The sequence below is a fragment of the Pholis gunnellus genome (genome assembly GCF_910591455.1).
Source record: "Pholis gunnellus genome assembly, chromosome: 2".
Classification (NCBI taxonomy): Eukaryota; Metazoa; Chordata; class Actinopteri; order Perciformes; family Pholidae; genus Pholis; species Pholis gunnellus.
The window spans coordinates 4,602,710-4,629,047 of NC_136536.1; the positions used below are offsets into that span (position 1 = coordinate 4,602,710).

Here is a 26,338-nt window from a genome sequence, read left to right on the forward strand (position 1 = left end):
GCGTTCGTAATGTCGCTCCACCGCTTGCTTTTCTTGTCATATGCAGTGCCTCGAGCAAATGCCTCTTCAAGCGACGTCTGACCCTTTTTGGCTTCATTATGTTTCACCCGCGCTAACGTTACCGTTACCGTTACTATCGGTGCATCTCCGGTCTGTCTTTGTTCATCCTGCATCGCTCTTTTCTGTTCGTTAATGTAGCGGCGGAGGCTCTCGCAGCTGTTAGCAGACTGTTGTGAGCTTTTATTAAAGTTATTAGTGTTACAAATTGTTTATGTGTCACAAACTGTTGTGTCGTGGTGTTTTGCCGTGTTAAAGAGTGTTAGTTGTGGGTTATTAATTGTTGTGATAACCATGATTAAGCGTCCCTCTCAATACACATTTACACACTAGCTCCGACTGTTGCACTCTTAGCGGCGAACAATTTATTTTGCTGCCTGTTGAGGAGTGACAGCAGTTGTTTCGGCTATGCAGCACATATTACCTGGTTTGCTACATAACAGAAGTACAAGGCAGCAGTGTTACAAAATATGTAAAACATGAAAGTCACACACCCCCCAGTGGGGAAAACCTCTGAGGGAAAGCAGTCACTTAAGATGTAAATGTTTCTTTCACACCTGCCCTTCCGTGTTTTGTTTGTCCCGCTCTAGGAGACATGCCTCCCTACCTGTCGAAGTCACAGAGACTCCCGGGAGGTTAGTGGCTGCCGGCTGCAGAAGAGTCGTCCCCTGTCGCAAATGGAAGTCGGCCTCCTTTGGGTACAGTAAGATGTTCTTTTTATGACTATGTGCTTAATGTTTGTCCCATGAGTACCACAGCACCGTGGCACAGCAGCCTTTTCCTTGTCTTACTCTCACCTTGTTAATGTCTAAAAGCCATCGCCTTTCATGTCGACGCCGGCGTAATTAGCCTCGCTGTGGCAGATACATCGGTCTTGACAGCTTGAAAACGTTGCAGCATCCTAATGTTTGAGTCTTTGCAGCTGTTCTCCAGTCATCAGGCTTTTGTTTTATGACACAGCAGTTTCAGTCGCTGCAATGTTGTCTTCCCGATGATGAACTTCGGCGGCCAAATGCACCGTAGGAGGAGATCATTAGGCTTCGCCTTAATGAAATCATCCCCGCGTATGTGAGCCTTCATGGCCCGCTCACCCATTAGCCGGTGCTGAGCTCGGAGAGAGCCGCGTCGCTGGGACAGACTTAGGGGGCTTCAAAAGGCTGGAGAAGGTTTTCAAAGACGCCCCCTAGCGCTGCGTGCTTCATCATAAAAAAAAAAAAAAAAGCAATGTGCGCCTAATCCATAACCCACTTTTTTTGGCTCATGTGCAGCCCAGAAATAAATCCCAGTGCATAGTGGGAACTCGTTCTAATTTCAAAGAGCAGCGTTCAGAAGTTTGTGATGAGTAGGAACATCTGTGGGTTGTTTTTAGACTTTGGAAACACTGCAGAAAGGAGGAATTAGCTGTTTCTTGCAGATCAACGCCTCATCTCATTCGCGTTGCTCTCTGATTGTCGCCGTGCAGTTGTTGCTCACACTTTTGTGGCCATTTTCAAGCACAGCTGAAAAGCTGACAGGTCAAATGTATCATGACTGTAAACAAAGCGAGGGCGGTGATCGGAGTGTTTGTTTAGGCTCACACGTACACACTGTAATTAACCCCCTAGTTATCAAATGATGACGGTCAAATAGATCATTTTGACTTTGCCGATTTATTTCAGATTGTTGCGTTATTACTGTTCCCAAGAGGTAATCATCAAGATTTAATAAATGTAGTCCTCATGTTGTGTGGATGCCAATGAATGCACGTCCTCGACACATTTGCAAAGGGTCAGAATCACACACACACACACACACACACTCACACACACCTACTCGCACTTTCAAGAAAAGTTAAATGGACACACACCTACTCGCACTTTCAAGAAAAGTTAAATGGACGGACTAGAAGTTTGCTGCATAAATCAAACTGAAAGCAACATTTATCATAAAGTCCTTGCTCTGTCATGTTTTGACTTTTTCGGCATTTTCTTGCCTTTTGAGCAACAAAAAAAAGGAAAAAAGCCTTTACACGAAGTGACAAAAGGTCCCGTGTCAGATGTGAATCCATGAAGTTGCAGTTATGTGGTGTGTGCTGTAGATCAATGAGTCGCTGGAAAACAACATTTTTTTTGAAAAAGAAGTGAAATAACCAAAAGTCGGGTAATCATTCTCCATTGAAGCATTGGGGCTGTGCGAGGCTCTCAGTGAGTGATTGATCTTTGTGTGTTTTCCGACGGTGCTTGTGTGGCTTCAGAAGGGAAGGGAGGAAGTGAAATATTAATTATTATGCCATTTGTGAGCCGCTGTGCCGTGCCCTCTCCAGTATGCTGAATCACTCCGCTTGTTTCAGATGTTTTGAGCGAAAAAGTTCAAAGAAAAGTGATCGTAGGAAGCGTTTGTAGTCGCAGCGTTCTGCAGCAGAATGATGTTGCAACAAAACAAATGTGACTTGCATTGTTATTGCAGCCACAGTTAATTGAAGCCTTCTGTCAATCCACTAACATTCCTTTGATTTTTGTCAACTAATTGATTACTTCATTTAATCGACAGGTCAGTAAAACTGAATTTCTCCACAAAGAATCACACAAAAGCACCACTTTAAAAGTAAGGATGTGTTCACGAGTTTCTCAGAAATACGTCATCCAGCATGAAAAAAAGCATGAAGAACGACTTTATCGTCTAAATGGATCTCAGTCGTCTGACACCAAAACGACCGATCAGTCGACTAATTGATGAGGAGGGGGGCAGCCGCAGTGAGAGGATTCAATAGAGCGACTCAGGTGTTGAAGCGTTGTTCTCAGGAAACGGCTCGCTCATCGTGCTTTAATGCCAGAGAGCCGGGGCAATCTCATTCAGAGCGGCTGCTAGACTGTAACTGCAGCAACATACCGCAGGGATTCATTTGAATCGTTGATTCTGCGGTGTCTTCTTCTTGACCTCTCTTTCCCTGTTTTGCGCTCCTCTCATATTCATCTGTACCTCTTCTTTCATGCTCTCTCCATCTCTTTTCTCTGCCTCCTGCACCGGCAACCAAAAAAATCACATGCATCTATCTGATCAGCTTATGTTTCTTTTGTCTTTTGACGTTGTATCTAAAGCACATTAAATTGCCTCGTTGTCTGAAGTCTGCTATATAAATATACTTGCCGTACAAAAGCAATTTAATAGCTTAGACGGGATATTTTATTTCCCATGCCTGAATGTGCACGTTTGAGTCAATGTTAACTAATTATGTTGTCGTTGGACCGCTGGTTGTGGTGATTGTGCCGCTCAGCCTGCTGAGATGATCAGCAGAAGGAGCGCAGAGTAAATCGGAACAACAACAATGAGACCACGAACCGTTGAGATTGATTGTGTTCACTTCACAGTGTAAGAGCCAGCTCATCCAAATGCTCGGAGAACAAAGGGGGGACTTGTGTCACCAGGTTTTGGGATGCCACAAAACAAGTGGAATATAAAGGACGGAGCACACGTGTGGTGGTGTCTTCTTGATTTGGTTCTGTTGAGTTTACGATTTCCATTTAAGTTTTTTTTACCCAACATGCATTTGATTAAAGCAGCTTTCAGTGATTGCATGAGAAGAATACGCTTCATTTAGGGCTACAACTCATTTTTATTTTTATTTTGTCATTGGGATTGGGCCTCGGGACGACAGATGAAAAACAACCTTTTGCCTTATTCTATTATATTTGATTTATTCATACATTTGCACTGTCCCTTCTCTCAAATAAATTAAACTACGATAACCTGACCTCTACCGGAGTAACCCAACATTTCTCCTCAAGGTGTTTAATGTCTTTCTATTTTTGACTTGCCCACACGGCTCACTGGCACAGTATTTCAGCAGCTGGTAATGAAACCTGGGCCTGTGGACACCAGAGAGTATAGAGGAGAAGTGATAGTTCTGAAACGTAAAGAGCTCAATGTTAAAACGGAGAAATCTGAATTCATGAAATGAAAGAGATGAATTAGAAATTAGAAACTTTCTAGTTTCCATTAGCGCCAAAAAAAAACTCTCAACAGCCGATATAAGTAAAAGAGGCGAAAATGGCTTTTTGATCTGCTTTATCCAACTTAATTATGATTTTCCAGCTGGAGTACAGCAGCGAAGTCCAGACAAAAACATTAACATTCACTTAAATAGTTACAACTACATTTTCAAGGCAAAGCCATAATTCATTGCAGTTTATTCTGTAAACCGTTTCACTCTTAGAGCACTCGAGTATCAACCGGGAAATATAAATCAATTCATTGTTTCAGCTCTAAAATATTACCAAAATATACAAAACTACAACTTGCAAAAACGGGCAGGAAGATATTCCTGAATCCAGGATGCAGAGGCTCCCTCTTCTTTTGGGCTCTATGTCCCAAATACTGAACATAATGTCACAATTAATTACCCTTAATTACCTTAATTGGACCTGGCGAGAGACTAATATCTTTTTTTTTCATCCCATTTGAATTGTGGCATGAATTACACATATGTTTGTCATTTTAAGATATATTTTTGTATGTTTTGTCGTGGTAACATTTTAGTTTTGTGTGAAACGGTTCAGTGAACTACATCTCTCGTCCTGCACAACATAAGTCACCTTGATTTGCTAGACAGCTCGGTAACTTAGCCTTGTTCCACACACCAATATAATGTTATCTCACTAGATGTGTTTCATCCAGCGACTCTTTTTTTTTTACCATCCAGGAAGCGGAAGAACAAGCATCTCTATAATGTCTTTGAAGTTGCTTTTGTATTCCACCCTGTCAGTCACCATTATGTCCTCTCCTGTGATAATCTCTAACACTTATATGTTCTCCACGCTGCTGCGAAAGAGGTCCATTATAAAAGGAAAGCCATTGTGAGAACGATCCCCTAGCCACTGTAATTTACTCTCCTGCTCTTATTGTCTGTCCCTAACTGTCATGTGTAGAGTGCTCTAGTGTAGACGGGTGAAAGCCGGAAGTGTGTTTTATGTGAGGTTGAGAAAGTGGAGCAGTCTGCCCGGCCAATAGGGATGCAGGATTGCAGCTTATTGCGCGACAGAATAACTGCTTCACCGAGGGGGAGGAGAATCAGAATTTATCTGAAGGCGCGTGGCTGCCACTTGAAACGACCTGAGGAGTAGCGCGTTGTATATTCTATGACCAGATCTGACGTAGGAATATAAATGACACCGTCAACAGAGGGGGAAAAAACCGACTTCCTCTGTGGCAGTTCCTCAGTAGCATGAAGACAAAGCGCGTTTTAACTGATTGCCTGTGCAGTAGCTTCTGTATTCATTGCCTGCAGCTGCCATCTAGTTCAGTCCTGTCCAGAGTTAAGGCCTCTCTGCACCCATCAAGCCCAGCTCAAGGCTGAATGAATGCTTTTAAATACTAAAGATGTTCCCTCATTCCTTTATTCCTCACTTCAGGCCTCTCATTTTTTTTCTTTCTATCTCCAGATATTCTCTCTTTTTTTTTTTTTCCTCTTCCGCTCAATCAAAAAAAAACACATCTGCTTCTCCGGATTCCTTCACCCTCTGTGACTCTGTTTGTCTTTCTCGTTCTGTCTCCTCAATCAAGGACACGCTTCAGACTTGATGAATAGATACAGTTCGGGGGGCCTTTGCAGAGGTTAACGAAAGGCTGGCCAAGTCACGGCGAAGTGTAAATCTTTCTGCGAGCGTTTACGTCCGTCTCTTAAAGCTCCCGTGGTACCAAAAGGTCGTAAAGCTGTTCATATCGCACTGCTCCGCGTGTTTTGCGGTCTAGGCTCTGATTTGGCGTCCGACCATTAGCATACGGATCTCAACCAGGCGCTCCATTATACGTCTAAATAATTCAGATGCTTTATGATATTCATTATGGTGAATGAGTATCTCAGAACAGAACCTGTGATTATCTCCAGGCCCTCTGATAATGCCTCTGCAGATCCTATTGATTCCTGGGAACTGCCTTTGTGGGATAACGGACCCCCAGCCCGCCTGCTGCCAAACAGCCAGTGTGATATTTGCTGGTTGGAGGCGGGAAGGCAGCTCACGAGGCTGCGATCGAGCCGCAGGCGTGAATATGGTGGACAAGTGACACGTGCAGCAGATATGGAGGAATATTACCACACGTGGGTCCATGAACCGTGCACCGCAATCTGCGATTCGACTGCTGCGTTCCCCCTTATTCCTCCGTAAGGCCTTGACGATGTCTGAGGTCATTTTGGAAAAGGCCTTCACGACGCAGTAAACATTTTATTGCGTATGGCAGCACACAGTCCTTGGGAAATGAAGGAGCAGTTGTTGTGTGCAGAGTTAGTGTCTGTTTTAAAAAAGAAAGTTTCTCTCTCCTCCTATAAAATTCAGCCAGTTGTATGAATTCTTTCTTTATTGGCCCCCTTTTTTTTATTTACTGCTGTTAGTATTGTTAAGTTTTGATTTCGCCAGATGGGAACCTTACAATGATTTAATGGGCTCTATTAAACAGAGAGCCCACTTCCACAATGTGTTTTAAACTCTTGGGAAAGCTCTCGGTCCGCCTTTGAAGTTCCCGGCTTCTGTTTCGTCATCGCATTCTCTGAGAGTTAATTACCGGCTCCGTGCTGCGCTGCGAAGCTGCATCACTGGAAACTCAGTTTTGATTGTGGAGTCCATACATGTGGCTTATGATACGTTGCTGTGACTCTGAGCAGCAGAGGACGATGGGAGTCTCTCCACTGAGTTCTGCTGTTGATCGTTTTAGTGTGTGTGTGTGTGTGTGTGTGTGTGTGTGTGTGTGTGTGTGTGTGTGTGTGTGTGTGTGTGTGTGTGTGTGTGTGTGTGTGTGCCTTCATTGCTTTGCATTCAGACAGCGTAAACAGTTTTGAAGGATCATGACAGCAAGCAAGCCGGTCAATATTGCTAAAATGAACCCTGTGAGTGTGAGCAGAATCACCCTGAAGACTTTCTGTATCCTGCTTATTACACTTACTAAGAGATAAATAATTTGACAGAAAATTGATTGTATTGATTCTGCAAAAAAAAAAAAAAAATCAAACTGAGTCCATAGGCAAAGGCTTGTTATTCACAGTGGTCTACTATTAAGAAATAACAGACCGTAGAATGCTCTAAGTGACACATGATGATAAATCTGATCATGTGACATCGTTCAAGGTCTGCTTGTGTGGCGACTTGTGAAGACGTTCCCCAACGTGTCCTTTTAGATCATTCTCTGTTCACTCTGAGCTGTGACTCCGAGTGGAAGCTCTTGATTACCTTGACTCGGTATTAAGCCATAATAACCAAGACGCCCTTTGACACGCTATTATAACTGCAACGAACACAGTTCCTGCTAAAAGCTACAAGCGTAAACCCTCGAGTCACATAGCAGCCAGCAGACCCTCTCAGTAATTGGCCGTGACGTTACCCGTGATACGGTCGTGTCTCGAAACACTCGTGAAATATTAATTACTATTTCTTTTGCAGCAGATGGAAAATAAATCGTCTTCCAATCTGCAATCTGTATGCATGAAAAAGCAGCTTGATTACAACAAAAGCGTGTGTTTTTGTTATAAATCAGAATGGCAGGAGCACGTGTTTCAGTCAAGGTTGAACAAGCGCGCTGTGCCTGGAGTTACATGCGAACCTTTGGTGGTAATAAAAAGACACCCACCTGTCTAGCAACAGGTGTTACATTTCAAGATAAAACCATGTGTGACACCGGTATGATTTTTGAAAGCTTTTCCTGGTAAATTTGATGTGGTGAGAGATCAGAGATACGGTTTGAGTCTGTCACATAGCTTATCCTTTCATCGGCTCCATGCCAGAGCAATATCAGTCTGATAGGAGGGATTTGCGATTCCTTAGCACCGCATCGTCGCTCTGATCGAGCAGAGGGAGCGCTCGCAGGGGATGAGGTGAGAGAGCAAGTATAGTCGTACTTTTCTTTCTTTTGTTTCGCTGAAAATAAGACTGGAGAGCGTGATTGCTTGTTCTCAGCTGCTATATCAGCTCTCCTACTCCAGAAGAGGGATTTGAGTGCATGTGCAACGAGATATTAACAAGATGCGGCCGCTGCTGAATTGTGTGTGTGTGTGTGTGTGTGTGTGTGTGTGTGTGTGTGAGGGGAAATCTCCTGCGAGCGAGGAGCAGAAAGTGCAGATGACAGAAGGATTAGATTGTTTTTTTCCCCCTTCATGGGTCATAATGAAGCATAAATGCAAAATGCAAAAGCGGCAACACAGAAGGAGCTCTGGACCAGCCAGCTTTCCATTATGCCTTTTGTATGCGTGATATTGCATATTGATGGCATAATTCACATGAGATTCACATGCAATATACTGGAAAATACACTATAAAGAGCACAAAGGTTATTTCTCATGATTCACTTCAATACATTGTTCGAGAGTCACCCGAGGCATTTTAGTATATTTGGCTGATGACACTTCTGTATTTGTACTTCAAGCTACCGAGAGGAACTTTTAACCGGTTATGAAACATTCTTAATTTCACACCGATGCCTCTATATGATCTACATCAGCACGTTAATGCTTATCATTGATGCCACTGGGTTGGATTCTGCACAAAGTCTGATGAAATCACGCAGGTTCACCAGAAACTCCTTCAGCTCAGGCTCCAGTGGGGGCTCCGCCTTGGACCAATCCAGATCCGGCATTCGTGGCCCCCCTTCGACCTGCAGCCAGAGGATGAGAGCTCAGCGCCCGGCAGCAGTGGCCAGAAGTAGAGCTTCGCCTCGCTTCTATGCCGGTCCTTGCTGGGATCAAATGCTGACCCCCATGCTGCTATAGGTCCGGGCCGTATTGCTGAGCCCGCTTGGAGGGAAGAGAGGCACAAGAGAACCAGAACCAGGACTGAGCGGGGCAGACCGTCAGACCCCTGCTGCAGTAAAATGAGAGGTTTTCTAAAGGGAATCTGGTGATTTACCAATTTTGTCCATAGGGACCACCAAAACCAAGACAAAAGGATTTAAATGCAGGACTTTTCCTTATCATGGGTTGTATAGAGATTTTAGTATTGGTACTTTTACAAGGTATAGGATCTTTAGTACCTCTTCCACCGCTGGAAATATTGCCCGGTGTGTGTGCGGAGCGCTAGAGCTGCCACAGCTTCACATCAGTATTACTGACACCAGCTTATCGAGAAGCATAAACTCCTGCGGTGGCAGCAAAGAGCCTCAGCAGAGGCCTGAGGGGGGGTCAAGAAAGAGTTCTGTCTGCAGCGTTCGGAGCAGAGACGGCTCTTTGTTTGGCCCGCTATGAAAAGCTCGTCTGTCTCCTGCCTCTGATGTTCTCAGGCTTGCGGCCAAGTCAGTGACAGAAGGAGCCTTTGCACAGCGCCGTGCCCTCTGCCAGAGAGCTGCGCTGTTACATGGAGGAAAAAGAAACACCGAAGATAAACCATCCCATCCCTTCATGTCCAGCGCAGGGTGGTGGAGGTCACTATCTCCGGGGAGTTCAGTTTGTCCAGCTGTCGACACTAATAGGAGTGGTTAGGAAAATGTTTTTTGTGGAATGAAAAGAATTTTGTAATTCACACAAAACTGAAGATAACAGCGCTGAAATAACTGGGCTGTAGCATGGGCTGTGGTGTTTCTCATTTGAAGTAGAACTTTATATGATACAGCACACAAACGGTACATATTTATATTAATTCCTGGGATGTAGTGCACTGTCATCCTCACTAAGTAAAACAGTTGGTTGATTGTAAATGTGTTTTGATTAATGTTGCTAAATGAAGCATGCAACATGTGCTCTCCCTCACTCCATCTGTCACGTGTGGCCTAACATTACCTCTCCTGGGGGGGAAATGTTTCCCCAACATCAGTGATGGCATCGATCACCTCAGGCTTGGCTGTTCATGCAGAGGAAAGTGATGCACTGCCATCTTGTGGCGCGCAGCTCTTAGTGCTGTGGCGAGTGTCAGTCGTCTCTCCCGCTCCCTCTCTCTCCGTTTCTGATGCGTTTGAAGTGGGCTGAAGTCTCATGAGAGGAGACGGGGGACCCCTGCAGAGCAGCTTAGCTGAGTGCGTGATAATGCTTCCCACTGTTGATACTACATATATTCTGCAGACGCAGACGGAACGCTGCGCAATGAGCAGACATTTTTCTCCTGTGAAAGATTTTAAAAGAAATCCAAGGAAGGCAAACCTTAAAAAGAGCAAAAACAGAACGCGCTTTGATGGGAACAAAGTGCTGCGTTAGTTTTTTGAGAGGTGTTCAGAACTTGATGTTTCGTGACCTCCAGCTGTTGTTTTACTGTATCTCTGTTATCTGTCTTTAGATCAGCCGAGGCAAGGCAGCAGACTGACAGCCAATTCAGCTAGAAACAAGCAATGTCAGGACATTCTGTGATTTTTCAATTCTCAGCTGAGCAACTCTTGGTTATTATTATTTTTTCATTTATTTTTGTTTTTTTACAATCTCAAATTTATAAAGCGACAAGCTACAGTGCTGCGTCTAATGATTATTTTCATCATTCATCACCGGTTCATTATTCTATGAACACATTAGTTGTCTAGTTGTAAATATCCATCACAGTTATCCAGAGTGGAAGAGCACCGATCCTCAGACGCCTTTTTATGTCGGACCAACAATCCAAAACCCAAAGATAATCAATTTACTATCATAGACTAAACAGCGATTATTCACATTTAACAAACTAATGAAGTTTGGGCTTTTTGCTTGGAAAAATACTTAAACGATCAATCATTGCCAATTAATCTGTTATTGATCGACTAATTGCTGCAGTTCTTGTGCAAGAACGTGAGTTCATCTCCAGCTCCAGCTCTGTCCTTTTTCATGTTTTTTTTCCTCAGCTGTTTAAACTCAAAATGCCCACTCATCCTCCTCCGGTGACTCGGTTACTCCACCGTGCTATCAGACTGAATGAGGGCTCACTATGTAAGCTCTCCAGTTGGATCCGTTTGTCAAGAGGACAGACACAGAGCAATTAGTTTGGAACTCACCGGCATGCATTTCCTGTGACACTAAAAAGCCTTCTGCGGTTCGTCTGTGTTCTTTGTGTGTGCTGCCAGGCTGGAAGGATTTCTGCACACAGACCTGCACAGAGTCCTACAGCTATAGCCCACATCTCACACACACACACACACACACACACACACGAGAAGGCCAGCTGGATTAGAAGTGGCCATATGGTGACGGAGGAGAGCAGGCAGTTTGGCACAAGAAGGCCAACGTATGCAGTCTTTGTACATCTTAAAGGCCACACAGCAACATGTCTGGATGTGTGCAGGGCCACGGGAGGCATTGCACACATTAACTTCAGATGGTGTCTGTGCCTCTGTTTGCTCTATTGTGATATTGTGATATCGCTGATCGGGATTTAAAAAAGCCACAATAAGTCCACTGTGGTAAATTTCCATTTTTGGGATAATTGTGAATATCATGATATGAAAAGCTGTCCAGCTCACTGTCATGGCAGAGAAGTGAAAAATACAGAGCGGATTAAAAATAAAAGAATTATCACGTAAGAAAATGTATTTATCTTTTATTTATGCAGTGGGACCTTATGATTTATGATTAGCTTATTCCAGATTGTTTGTTAGTTTTTCACTTATAAGGATGCGTGTCCCATCTGTGATGCAATAACAATATTTTTGTTACCATCAAAACTGGTGATTCCAGTATGTTTTATAGCCGCTGTAAGCACTTTATGACTTTTATCGGGAACAACTCAAACTTCTCACGTGTGCTAAGCGTGTAGGAGAACTATACGGTTGGGAAAATGCCCTATCTAGAGTGTCTGGTTTGTCCTTTCTGGGCTACTGTAGAAACACGGCGGCTGCCTCCGTGGAGAGGACCCGCTCCGTAGGTAGATATAAACGGCTCATTCTAAAGATAATGAAAAAAAACATACAAATTAATATAGATTCTCATTTCTGCCAATAGAACCCCCTAAACGTTGCAGACTGTTCCTTTAAGGATATTTATCAATCTGAAAGAGCATCTTGCTCAGCGTGTGTATGTGTGTGTGTGTGTGTGTGCCTAGACTACTAACACTCTGCTTGTTTTTTTTCGGATACACACTCGATGTTGAACAGAATGGAGCTCACCTGTCAGAGCCCCTCCCCCACACACCCTTTTGCCAACAGTGCACAGACACACACAGGCTGTGAACAGAGCACATCAATCGGTCAACTGTCGGCCTGCAGGTTATATTACACACCAAGCTTTGGTAGAATTGTGCTTGAGTTTTACCAGAACACCTCACTGACGCACTGTCTCTGCGCTCTATAGGTGGCATTACAAGGAATGAGGAGGTGACTGGACTTAAAGTCTAAAGGCCTGCTCGTTAGAGGCTGCAACCTTTATCCAACAATTGAAAATGTTGAAATGTCAAATGTGTTAACCTCGGAGCTGGAAGCCTCAAGTTTGTCCTCAGAAGAAAGGTGTTAGGGTTGACTACGAACATGAACAGCTTCAGTAGATTAAATGGCAATCTCCTTGTTATATGTTGTATTGTGCGTAAAGTGGATATCATGGCCAAGGTGTGTCGCGAAAGGATAGTCGTGGACGTTAGTACTCATCTGGGGAGCATGTGCACCGTAAATGTATTGTCTGGGCAGAAAATGTTCAAATATCTCATTCTAGTTATGTGGATGTGAAGAGTTGGACCATGTTGGATTCAAAAATGATACATAGTTTCCACTCTACGCTCACAGGTGTGCACGCACGCACACACACACAGACACACACACGCACACACATGCACACACACACACACACACACACACAGCTGTGAAGTGCATGGTAGAGCTGGAGGGATCAGCACTTGTGCTTGATAATTAGAGAGCACATAGCCAGTGTAATTGCAGCGAGATGACGCACATACACAATTAGCCACTACACAAGTTCATTAAGAAAAAAGACGAAAGGCTGACTGTGCGAGTCACCTTGCCGTTAAACGCTCGATACATCGACAGCACTGTGTGCCGTGGAGTCTGCCCGGGGTGAAACGCATCCTCCCCTGGAGACGGTAAGCCATAGGCCCAGGGTTTCTGTCTGTAGCCCGCTGTGTGTGTGTGTGTGTGTGTGTGTGTGTGTGTGTGTGTGTGTGGGTTTACAAAGTCCTGATGAGAGCTTGTCTCCATAGACACTCTCCTGCCTGCCTACCATCCCGCTTTGTATGCTGTTACCTGGTGAAGGTGTCAACAACAGTACCATGTATTTCCTAATAGGGGCACAGTGCAGTGTACAGCCCATTGTGTCCACTGGCTGCAGTTTGTGTTCATTTTGACCCATTTTGCAGCCAAAACTTCAATTATTTTTAAAATCTTCATCGATACTGCCTTATTTCTGCTTAATATTTCACACTTCCTTTCTGGTTTGGGCATCACTTGTGCATGATGCAATGTCTCTGCAAGCCACATAGATTCTCTTTCTCCAACTTCTGGTAATATGAAGTCCAGAACTGTATAAACATAGTCTGTAACACCTTTTATCCAAAGACTTGTTTTCCCCCGACGGATTATTTCATTCTCTGTGTTGGTTCTGTAGTGTTTCTTTTCTCTGAAGACGTAATTAGCCGTGCAGCATCTTTACCTGTGTGCGCCATTCCTCACTGGACAGGAACGCCTCATCTGTTTTGAAAGACACTACAGAGAGAAGAGCATTGATTTCAGAAGAGATGGAGAGGGAGGAGGGGGCGGGGGGTGAGTATGTGAGAAGAAGAAAAATTGGAAAAGAGAGGGAGAGACGGAGAAGGAGAGAAAACAAAATGGGAGGGAGCTTGCGAGAAGGCATGATAATGAGCCCTACCTCTGACACATCCTCCTGTTTCTATGGAGACCAAGGAGCCAATCGCGTGGCCCTGCTGAGGACTGTACTACCGAGAGCAGATGAGAGGGTGGAGAGACGGGTACGCAGAAGCCTCTCTGTGTTTATGAGAGGCAGTATAATCTCCCAGCAGCTCTCCTGCAGGTCGTGTCCTCTTGCTTTTAATTTCGGAGTGGCAGCCTCCTCAGGCACCTGCACCAGTAAAGAATTACCCATAACCCACCATGCTTTAAAACAGAGGCTTCACATCAGTACATAACAGATAGCTCCTTTTAGTTTCTTGGCCCCCTCACCACCACTACCTCTCCTCCCGCTTCCTCCTCCTCCTCTTCCATCACCAGCCAACTCACCCTCCACTCCCCCCCCCCACCAGCCGCCAGCCTCTTGGAAGCTCCTCGTTACATCACACACACACACACACACTGCTCGCTGGCTGCCTGTGTTTGTGACTGGGAGAGGGAGAGGGAGAGTGAACGCGAGAGAGCCCGTGTGCGCACGCCGTCTCAGTCACGCAATCCCATTGACCAGCACACAGGATGGACAAGCCAAGCGTGTGGCGCGCCGTGGTGAGCAGCACGGACCCCCGGCGAACCCGAGACCCCGGGTCCCACTCAAGCAGACCGGGCTCCGCCATGGGTTACCGGCTCTACGACATGTGAGTAGCATGTTCTGCGTGTGTGTGTGTGTGTGTGTGTGTGAATGCTGTGAGGGGAGGACTGGTGAAGCTGTCCCATTCATGGAGACGGCGTCGGTCGAGTGGGTGGTGGTAGTGGAGGAAAACACGGCATCTATACCTCTTACCGCTGTCTATGCTGAGTCACCAATTGCATCCAGACCTTGCTCTGTCCTCTCGTGTTCCCATCCTGTGCTCTTTGTAAACAACATCTCTTATCGCCAGGGGAGGGGCGACCAAGTGGAACATCACGTTTTTGTTTGTGTAGATTTCACCGAGCTGAATTAATACCATGTGTCTTCAGATGGAGTAAAAAAAACAAACGAAAAAAAAACAAAACCTGAGCGTTGTTTTTGTATTTGCACACCATTATGTGTGAAATCACAACAGAGTCATGCGAGTGATGGTTCTGGGAGCCTCGGGTGGCTGAGATGAATGACTAATTTGTGGATGATGCGGTGACAGCTCTTACATGAGTTCCTCGCAGCTTCTGCCGTATCTTTGTGGGTGTGAGTGTGTTCTCTTGTGTGATTGGTACTGTGTGTGTGTGTGTGTGTGTGTGTGTGTGTGTGTGTGTGTGTGTGTGTGTGTGTGTGTGTGTGTGTGTGTGTGTAAAATGCGGCTGGGTCTGAGCTGTTATTTTTGGGATGGTGATGAGTCGTACAGTCTGTGGAAAGCTTCCGTCTACTTCAGTATATCATGTGTCACATCTGCCGGGATGAAAGCTGGATAAAATTAGATTGGGTTGTTTTTTTTTTTTTTGTAGTTTTGTGAGGGTTCGTGTTTTTGATAGTGCCGCACAATAATTTTCTGCACACAATCTACCCCTGCCTAGTACACAACACCTCAAGTGTTTCGCTGAATAAGCATTCTGCAACCTCCGCAGAGGCACATTTAAGTTTGTTTTCTTTGTGTGTGTCGCCTGCATCACCCTCTGATTCTTTTTCAACCCTGTATACGTGTATCCGTGTACGCGAATGCTCAAAATTTTCCACACATGTACTCGGCAGCTGGTGCATAAGGTTGGGCTGAATTAGCCTGTCATGTCATGATCTAATGCCATACATGGGGATCAGTCATCTTAATGAATACGAGACCTTCACGGGTCCCCACGGAGTCCTTCACAGACAATCTGCGCCTGCCATCCACTGGCTTGACTCTCTGTCTTGTTTCCATGTGTACAGCACAGCGCACATGAATACATTCCTCAGATTCTCAAGTTCCTTTAGTGTACCAGTATTTATAGCTTTTTTTACATGCTTTATTGTCTTTTTGTTGTTGCATTAAAGACAATTGAACATCTTGTTCTGTCTGCGGTTCTGAGGCAGTGGCTGCCGACCCTCTTCCCTATTTCCCTCCAGCTTTAGTTCAAAGAGAGCTTTAACCACAGAAGGTCACATGACGCGGCTGAGAGGCAGCGCTCGGGAAAGGGGAAAGCGGGGTGCAAATCGATGACTTTGTGAAACAGTCGTCGTCGTCGTTGCGGGACAGAGAACATGTGCCTCAGTTTGACACTAATGTGTTGGTCTGACTGTCTGTCACACAGACTGAGGCTCACAGCGCCGGGCCAGTACTCCTTTAATGAGGAGCTGGAGCGGGATGAGTCTTTTCTGTTGTAAATGTCATTTCATCACCGCTGGCAGGCCTCAGTCCCTCTGGAATGCTAATGCTGTGCTTACAGTGCTGGAGGGCCAAGATGAGGATAACCTGGACTTGGCCAAAGGCTTTCTTGGCCTTTTTTAAGGACACCACACTTCACCACTCTGGCCTGAAGGGATGCAGAGGTTGAGTAGAATAGGATGTGTGAAGTGTATTTTGATAAGTTTAGCAGGGTGAGACCAGCATGTGTGCTTGTGCCCTGAAAATGGTTGAAGCCTTTTATAATAAGTAATCAAACCTGTTAATGTGCGGCCATATTATAAGCAAATTGATAAGGAACTTGATGTCCCATTGTTTACTGGTGCAGAGCAAATGAGCCAGATCACACAGCAGGCAGAGAAACTCTATGTTTAAACTGCACATGATGTATTTTGTGAAATCATGCACATCAACCCGTACTGGTATTGCTAAATCAACCGCCTTTGCAGTTGGTTTGGTCTGAGGGGGTTATGACACGGATCTGCACAGTAGATTCTCTGCACCAGTATTGCCGCCCAGCTCCGTTGTCAACCTGGCTTGTGCATGGGAAAAAAAGGAATAATCGCTTTCTACTAATATGCTAATTTTTCGTAATTCCAGATCATGAAAGATAAGTATTGGAGTTGAGACGTGCACGTCTTTTTGTAATCCAATTGCCCGTGACATTACCATCGGGGAGGTTTGATCTTCGTGCATGGATTATTCCCCTCTTCTCTCAGCATATGTAACACTGAACGGACAAGGTGGCTAATAAACATCAATGGGCTTTACCCTTCATTGAGATAAAGTCATGCATTCTCGGAGGGCATTCATACCATAAAGCCTTTATGGCAGGAATGCCCATTTCCATTTTATTGGCTGAGAGATTCCTAACGCGATGCCACTGTTCCAAGTGACGCCAGCGCTGATGAAAAAAAAGAGAGTGCGTCACCGGAGCTGTGAGCCACTGACGGCACATTCCTTCACTCTGATCCCGAGCCTTTGACAGCGCAGTGTGCTGGGTCTGCAAACTGAGAGAGCGCACGACGACGACGACGACTGCCTGCATCGCTCTGAATATGCCTCCGCCCGGGACACGGCAGCTGTATGGGACGCATGCCGCTATTGCATGAGACAACAACCGCAGATACAATGCATGGCATCGCCAGCACATGGGTTGGCATGGGGCACGCTGTCAGTTCACATAGCATCAGTGGATGGGGGCACAACGTTACAGAGCTGGAAGTGAGTCACTAGTTAAAGCAGGGTTTACTTGCTGTATACACGCGCAGGCCTGTCTGCATAATAACCCTTTTGATTTTTCACTTGTCTGAAAGCTACAGTGACGCCTCACTGCCATAAATGACTGCAGTCATTCTGCAAAGTGGACATGATTATAGCCGCTGAAGCACCGTCGGTATTACTCGAGTCATTATACCGAGGACTGTGTAGCTTATTCATTGATCTCTTCCTAAAGGTTTTCAGGAAAGGTTTTCAAGAAAGTAGGAGATTCACACCTTCAGATTTCCTCTCCTGCTCCATCAATAGTGTGTCCTATGAAGGTATATTTTTGTCTTTATTACGCAAACAAACAAAAAAATGTTTTGAGAGCAAATTTCTCGCACTGCAATCAAAAATCAAGTTTGTAAGTAAAAATATATAAACTGAGAATACATTATTTGTTGGTTTTGCTTATGAAATCATTTTTGGCTACAAATCAAAAATCTTTGCTCTCAAAACAAAAATCTTTTTATTTTTTTAAATGTTTGCTTACAAACTTGATTTTTTGATTGCAGTGTGAGAAATTTCCTCTCCAAACATTATTTTTTTTTGTTTGCATCATAAAGACACAAATATACCTTCATATGTTGCAGACTAGAATAGAAGGCAATATATAGTCTAACAGGGTAGAGCGGCATTCATCAGAGTACGGGTTTTACCTTTTTACCAAGCCGGTGACGGGACTAATCCTCGTCCTGTGAGGAGCTACTGGCAGCTACGGGCATGGCTTAGCTGTGTGTAAACAACGGCAGCTCCTAATGAGGTTAGCGTAGATGCTGCAATAGCGTCCGTTATATCAGACCTGGAGAGTGTTTCTTCATTTAAACAAGAGCAACAAGGAACAACTCTGGAGACCTTTCTCGATGGAAGTTTGATTGACAGATGGTTCATCCAATCACCTGCCCCGCTTTTCTTTTCTTTCTTTTTTTTAAAGTGCCTGTTGTTTTCTGCTCTTCCGATGTTTTCTGTATAACAAACTATCTGGCGGGTCGGGTTAGCGAGAATTACCTCACAGAGGTGTTTTGAACATAGAGCTCCAAAAACGAGATCAAGTGGCCAAGTCAAGCGGCCATCTGTACAAATGCAACAGCAGCATTTTGGCCTTTGCCAAAATAGCACAAGCTTGGCTCAGGCTGAGGTCGCTCAGCTCAAAGGCTGTCATTTGCACACTTAAAACCCCTCTGCAGCTGGACATCTGTAGGCAGGCGCTGAGGTTTCAGTGGTTGAGTTTGCAGCTGGAGCTGCGTCAGCCGGCCTGTAAGGATTATCAAACCAACGGGAGCTGCTGGGCTCTCAGGGGGCACGTCTCTGTGAGTTATAGTTTCCTCAGGGGAGAAGCTAGTGTCTGATGCATCCGCGGGTTGAAACGGCCCATAATAAGCTCCTGCCTTTGCCAATGGCAACGTCGGAAGCGACAGCACAGAGGAGAGTTGGGCGCATCAGAAAAGGATCCAGAACATTTTGTTCCTCTGGCAAAAATATAAACATATATATATGAGGATGTGTTTATCAGCAGCAGTGTTACATAATAACAGCCACACCAAGGTATCACGAGGATGTCGTCTCACATATTGATTCTTATTTCCATGGTTTGCTGATTCATAATTGGAGCATATTCTTTCAATACATGTTTTCCGCTTTCCTGACTCCGGTATTTCTGTGCTCGCTGTATTTGTTTACTTTATAGGAGACATGTTAATCCCATCAGGGATTTTAAACACGAGTCATATTCACGTGTTAACATAGGCTCAGTTCTAAGCCTGTCGACATAGGATTACTAAAGAAGATGCAACCATCTCCTCTTCTTTCGTAGTAGACATGAACGGTGTGCTTTTGACGAGCGCAGCATGCTGCGTTGGACATGTGCGCTGTGTTGCCGGTGCTGCGTTTAAGTGTACACTCTTTGTCAGTGGAGACGGCGCTTCGTCATCGGTTGTGTTACCCCGGCCTTCAAGGCAGCCGGCAGAGACTGAGGCTGTGGGATCCACCTCCAACCAGCCACAGAGAATTGTCTTCCTTGCTGCTTGTCTGTGCCTTTCTGCTTTAGTACAAAGCAGAAGCTGGAGGAGTGAGTGAGTGTGCTGGTGTTATGGATCTCTTCCCGCCCAAATGTGTCTTTCTCTCTCTCTGTCGTCACGCTTTTGTCTCCACACCCTCCTTCTGTTCTCTGTTCTTTTTTTCCCCTCCTCCTCCTCCTCCTATACTCTGCGTGGATGCTTTCAGACTGGGGGCTAAACAGCTGTACTGTACTGCGTGACGCAAGAGCTTGTGCTCATGCCAACTCTGCTGTAACTTTCATGTAAGATTGTCTCCCCCAGAGCATCCACTGTAAAACGTCATGATTTTATCCGTCCTGTAGTTTAAAGTGACGTGCTACTCAAATACTCCTCCTTCTTTACAGGTAAAGGTATCTCCCCGCTGACTGCAGCCGTTGTGTTTTTAATCCCAAATCGAAGAAGAGGCACAACTGTGTGACACGTGTGCAAAGAGTTTACGGTTGAACAGCGTAAATCACCGTCATAAATCATCCTGATGTTCAGTTTTAAACTGCACCGTCCATGCGGCTGACATAAACTGTGTTTAATGATCTATAAATGCGTGTTCAAATTGGCCACTCGTGATCTGAGTCGTGCCTTTTATTGAACACTTCTCTGATGCGCTACCAACGAGAAATTAATTTATTGCCATGATGTGTTGATGTGAATCAGCCTGGCCGTCACCCCCCCCCCCCCCCCCCCGATCACATCAGCTCGTTTTCTCCCTGTAAGCTCTGAAAGCACGGAAGCTGCTCCAATCTGCCACCAGGGGGTGAACTTTTCTAACACATCCTTTCAGACACGCTGTCCTTCACACAGACTGTCCTTCACACAGACATCATGTCCGTCTCTGCACTTTAAATCATGAATGTTCAGTGCAACTTTGCCAGCTCTATGATTTATGATGAGTATTATATCATGAGCTTATCACCATCTGTCTCTCTTCGGTAGCCTTTTGAATGGATCAGTTTTGCGAGAAGGCCTTATGAGACAGACAAGGGTTCAGGGTTAGGTCAAAAGAGAGGCGGTTCCAGGGTCAAAGCTATTGTTCAGTCAGGTTCTTTGTGTGCAGGACAGCGACCTCGCAAAGGAGTGAATGTTATGCGCCGCCCCATAACTGTCATCTTCTTGCACGTCTGTATGACCTTTTTACATTCTTTCTCCAGTGTATTGCAGAAGCTGAGAAGGACTCCCTGACGGCTACTTGTTCACTCGGCTACCTCTTTCACCTCTTCTCACACACAGTCGACCAAAGGATGTTCTACAGCGCGCCTTTTGTCTTCTGAAGTGCTTATTGGACTGCGCATCTCCCCGCTCAGAGCAGGTCGTGGTGAAATCCTTAGGGCAGCTTATCAGTGGGTTGACTGGGTCAGTCGCAGGGAGGAGTGGGGTCCCTGCACTGTGACGCTCGATGCAAGTCCACCACAGTACGATGCACCTGCAGCAATGTGGAGACAATGAGAGATCGTCAAATGAGGCCATTTTTGATTGATGGTTGAGCAGATTGTGCGTCTTTTATAGGCTTTTGAGCTGTGGAGCAGTGTAGATTCATATTGATCCACCTGCAGTGCCATAGGGATTTTATTCAGTCTGTCATATTTCCAAAAAAAAAAAAACAGGTTTTGGAAGCTATATGTGACCCGTATCATAAATGACCTTGACTCGGACCTCTGCAGAAATGCGCTGACGTTGGTTTGGGTTTAAATTGGCTTCACAGATGTGGGAAAAAGCATCAAAAGTAAAGGTGACTGGGTGAGTCCTGGTGGCTAACAGTGTGAAGCACCATGTAACCGTGTAGCCATCAGTCAAGCACCTTTGTTGCATGTTCCTCCCAAATGTTCTGGTCATTTGTCTAATTTGTAAATGTGTAACTGTGTCACTGGATACACTGACCAAAGACTGAAAAATGCTGACGGCCTGCAGATGTTAAATCACAGATAGCAAAAATTCTTAGTTGACTAACACTCGAGTAAATAGTTGATTTAATCTACAGATCTTCTCCACAAAGACTTGCATAAAAGCAGCATTTTAAATCTTGTACTTACCAGAAATGCACTCATAGAGGAAAAAGTCGTCCAGCATGAAAAAAGCCTAAAAAATGACTTATCGACTAAATGATTCTTAGTCAACTCGGACCAACACGACCAATCAGTCAACCACACAAGTGGACAAGCCAATGCATGCCATGTTGAGCGATATATATCCATCCACCTATTAAAACCATCTCCTGTTGTGCTTGTGTACACGCTAACTCAGCTCTTCATCCCACAGAAAACTAGCCCGTCACGAGTGGGAGCCACCTGTGTTCTATGCCAGTTGGTGCTGCAATAATTGCTCTTCTTTGCCTTTGGCAGACTCTAGAATGTTCTGCTCGCTGAAACAGTGGGGCTTCCAGCCACACTCACCGCTGAAAGAAGCCAGACTTTTCTCCATCTGGCATGAACCTCGTGAGTAAAATCACCAACAGAAGAGATAATGGACTGTTGGAAATACTGAGGAAAACATATTTATAAGCGCAGTCGCTTACCTTGGAACTGCATCCTTAATTGCGGTTGGTGCGTTTGATCTCCGCCATCATCCTCTGTCGATAAAACTGATAATCTGCTCTAAATGTGTCTTTGCTTTCCAGCAAATGATACGTGACCACTAAAAAGAGTGCAGACATTTAAACAGAAAGATAATCGCACTTGTTTACGTAGACAGAATGTGAAATATCAGCTCGCTGAGAGCTTTTCTTCATTGATGAAGATTGAGATGCACAGATAAAAAGAAAATTCCATCAGTGTGGTTGTTTTCTGCGAGACGTGTGTAAATCCGGAGGGCCCCGAGTTTGTGACAAAAGGCCGATGAATGTTGTGTAGATTAATGAATTCCGTCGTGTCCCTGCAGTTCACACAGACTCTCAGTATGGCCTTTGTGCTGCTCTGGTCTTTCTATATCTTGGCTCGGGGGAAAAAACAAAAGGAAGCTCGGATTGTGCCAGGAGGTGTGTGAAAAGAGTCATGCGGAGATCGCTTGTCAGACGAAACGGATCTAACTATACCAATCAGTGTGTTAATGTGAAAATACACACGTTTTTTTTTTTATATTTGGGTGCTTGTGTTTGCATATGCAACTACTTGTTTGTGTATGTATGCAGTATTTTCAGTGTGTTTGGACTCTGACATTTTGCTGAATATTGATGAGAGGCCCCTTCCACACACCCCCTTTTCCCATGGCTGCTGGGACCGGGTGGCACTGCAGCGTGGCACTGCCTCTCAGGCAGAGAAAGAGCAGCACTGTGCTTGTGTTCAAGTGCAAAACCCCCTTTTTGCAAGAAAAGAGAGCCAACGTTCCATGTGTCCAGCTCTCACAGCACTATATAAGCACTGCAGCGCGTTTGGACATGCTTCTATTGAAGACGCAGGTTTAACATGCCGGCCCCCTCTCATACACAGAAATTGAATTCTTTTCACCGTTTTTACAACTCTTATCTCTGCCCTCCAGTTTAATTCAGTTCACGAATCACCCTGTTAACCATAACCGAGCTTTCGCTCAAGCAAATCTATGTGCAATTGTGTTTTCTGCAGCGCTTCCGTGACCTTGATGGGTCGAGTAAAGCGACCTTTTCTTTTTTTCCGAAAACACGAGGGCTCTTGAAGCTCATATTTATTTAAACGAAGCATGTGTATATAAACTCATGTGGTCGTACAACATCGCAGCGGCCCCTCCCCTACTGACAAGCCGATCCAATCGCGGGCCGCTCTGCCAGGCTTCCATTTGAAGCTTCGGTAGTACGCTAGTGTTGCCCAGCAACCAGAATCGGCACATTTCTGGGAGGTCCTGTGTGGATGGCAGCAGCTGTAAGAGGGAGACGGGGAGAGAGAGAGCAGGAGGCAGAGGACCAGGAGAAGGGGACAGAGATAGGAGGAGGTTCAGGATTTTGACTGGGAGGACGGAGAAAGGACGTCGTCAGGCTGAAGAAGAAGGAGTGAGGAGGAGGAGGAGGAGGAGACCCGGCCTCTCGTTAGAAAGTTTGTTCCTGCAGCAGAGGAGGAGACGGAGGCCACCGGTGAGCCCCCTGTCGAGTCTGTTCCTGTTAGAACGAGGGGGGATGAGGGTTCCTCTTCGTATCTGTGCGCCCACACATTCCACTACCTGTGCCTTGCCGGAGCTTCGGCTGCAGCCATGATGTCTCAGAGGATCCGGGACTGACGCGCTGTGTTCGGGGACCGGCACAGAGGACGGACGGACTGACCTGGATCGGAGCTAAAAGAGAAGAGAAGCGGCTAAAATAGAGCTTAAATTAGGAAAGTTGGATCCTGAGCTTTAATACCGGGTCCAGATCGGTCCCTAAAGAAGGGCTCCTGAAAGGCCTGGCTTCCTGGTTTTGGTGATGACTGAGACAGGTCCAGCAGCGATGTGGTCGCTCTGGGCGGGTTAAAACCACTCAGGCTGTCATCCAGGCTGGAGCTCCTGGGGAGGACATATCCCGACATATCCAAGCCAGGGATTCACTCACACTGGCTGGAGGAATCGTCAGCGTCCTGCTCTCGTGGTGCCATGGTGCTTTTTAACGTCGACACGTCCGCCGCTCTCCTGCCCCGTTGATCGTCTCGGCCGAGGATGTGGAAGTTCAAAGCGTTTTGCCTGGACTACTGGCACGTGCTGTGTTTGCACCCACACAACAACTTTTACAAGAGGTACGTTTTTTTTTAAAATGGCTGAAGTCACGTTTTGGCTCGGAACAGTCGTCGTACTTCAACTCGTAATTATCACAGAATGCCGTCAGCTTGTTGTTGCTGCCCCCGTTGATTTTGATTTAAAACAGACTCTTGAATTACTTCATCAAAGCCGCTCTGCACGCTGACGTACCGGCTGACTCAGCGAGGCTTTAGAGCGTGAGAGCTGGCTGAACCGTTATCGATTCGTCACAGCGAAACCAGGTTACGACTGTTATTTTGTTGAAGCACTCGGTTAAGTAACTTGCCACTTAGAATGTTCTTGTTTGCGTCGGCTGTCTGTTTGGCTTCGGCAACGCATGAGATGAGCCGGCTCTGACTGAATTCATTCACCCCCGTCCCACTGGGACCTCTCCTCTTTCACCTCTCACCTTCTGCGTTATCTGAGCCCGATTACCGAGTCGAGCTTTGCAGCTCGCATCAAGGGTGGCAATCGGTTTTTCTTTTTTCATGAATCTATAATGTGTTCTGGGATTTATTTCAACACAACATGCCAATCATGTCATCAAGGTTTGATTTAATGCCCTTTGGTGACACTTCACACAGCAGTGAATCAGAGGATGCAAGATATGTAACGGCTTGAACATCACGGCTACCTTTTCTATAAATGTATTAGAGGTTTTACCACTGAGGTATGTGTTTTTTTGGCTGTGTTAAAAAGGTGCACGCTCCTCTCTCGCACTCAATTTCTCACCCCATCCCCCTGCTGAAGTGTTGAGACCTTCTACTGCCTGTATCACGACCCAGATATCTGATGCTCCACGTCCCATACGTACACGCCACCCCCTTAAACTGAGATGCACATGGTGCTGTTTTGCACAAAACCACCACTATCTGTTGAAGATGTAAAGAAAAAAACCCAGATATGATTGGATTCCCCGCGACGATAAAGGTGCTTTTAACATTTGGGTGGTCTTCACTTTCAGCTCAATCTGCCTCCGTTATCTGCAGCGTGTTTATTTCAAGCAGCAATTTGAGCTTCAGATGTCTTGTTACCTCACTCTCAGTCGAACAGACAAGACAATATTTTGGTTCGTTTTCCTGCTGCTGCTGCTGCACATATCAGATCTAGCCGGTCACGGTTGCAGAGGTTTTTCCTTCGTGCGCGTCCCGCCGTGCAGATGTTTGATGTCTGAATCAGAAGCGAGAGCTGCGGCGGTGTGAAAGACACTGATTCAGTACCTGTGAAATTCAAGCGCACATGCCCGCTGTCACATGTCTGTATGCTAATGCCTTCACACAAATAAAACACACTGTTTGTCATAAGCATTAGAATACTGAAGGTGAGCAATCACAGTATGTCCGTGATTCATTAATAATGCATCACAGATTCAGCTCGCAACTGTTCTTTGAACGTAGGCTTCAGGGGAACCCCCCCCCCACCCCCCCAGCCATTGGTGCAACACCACATGCCATGTGTCATCTTTTTAGACAGACTTTTTGATTTTACAATGTTGTATGTGCAGCATTTCAAATCTGACTTCAAAAGGTCCACTTCGTGTGAAATAATTAACAAAATCGTTCGCTAACTGCTGCTAATGGCCGATCTGTGACTCAGTGGTCTTCGGAATGATTTAGGACGACTGATGATTATTATAATTATTTTCCACACGCTGTGAACAACTCATAAAGTGTCTAATCCCGCAGAGTTCCTGGAACATCCTGGTCACGGGGTGTAACTCATTACGTTGCTCTGACTCCAGTGTAACCATAGTCCGGTTGTGTCCCAGGACTGGGACCGTGTTGTTAGAGCAAGGTCAGTGTAGTAACTCAAAACAGCCTCTCCCAGCTGCTGAACTGGGGCTCACCCTCCCCTCCTGCGTGGCCTTCCCATTGAGAGCGGTGTGATCGTTGGACACGTGCCCAAGTATTACCATACACACAGGGACCGAAAGCACTCTCATGCTCCTTCTATCTCTCCATCTATATCTATCACTCTGTTTCTCTCTCTCTCGCTCTCTTACAGTCCCTTCCACATAAACACAAGCACACATCAAACTCTCATCGTAGGCCCTGCCCATCACCATTGGGGAGCAGCAGATGAGTGAAAGATTGTATTGGACGGCACAAAAAGGGAAGGGGTGTCCGCGGAGAGCAGAAAGAGGACTTGGGTTGTGGGTGGAGAGCCTTTTGTTAAGAAGAGGGATGATTTTCTTCTGCTATACGTACTGGGCCTTTACCTTACTTGGTCATCAGGCAGCTCGCTAGAGCAGCAACC

The 26,338-nt window shown here is 45.6% G+C and overlaps 1 protein-coding gene across 2 annotated transcripts in view; it reads left to right on the forward strand.

Moving 5' to 3' along the window:
* Window positions 1-26,338, forward strand: part of LOC306710545 (IQ motif and SEC7 domain-containing protein 1-like) — a gene marked incomplete at its 5' end in the record, with an annotated part of 83,945 nt that overhangs the window by 20,277 nt on the left and 37,330 nt on the right. The window contains one exon of one of the 2 annotated variants that reach the window (XM_079179168.1): window positions 648-755. In XM_079179168.1, the coding sequence (XP_079035294.1) occupies window positions 648-755 (108 nt within the window). Of the gene's footprint in view, window positions 1-647; window positions 756-26,338 lie in introns of those variants that run through there. The other variant, XM_079179166.1, reaches the window with a different exon arrangement.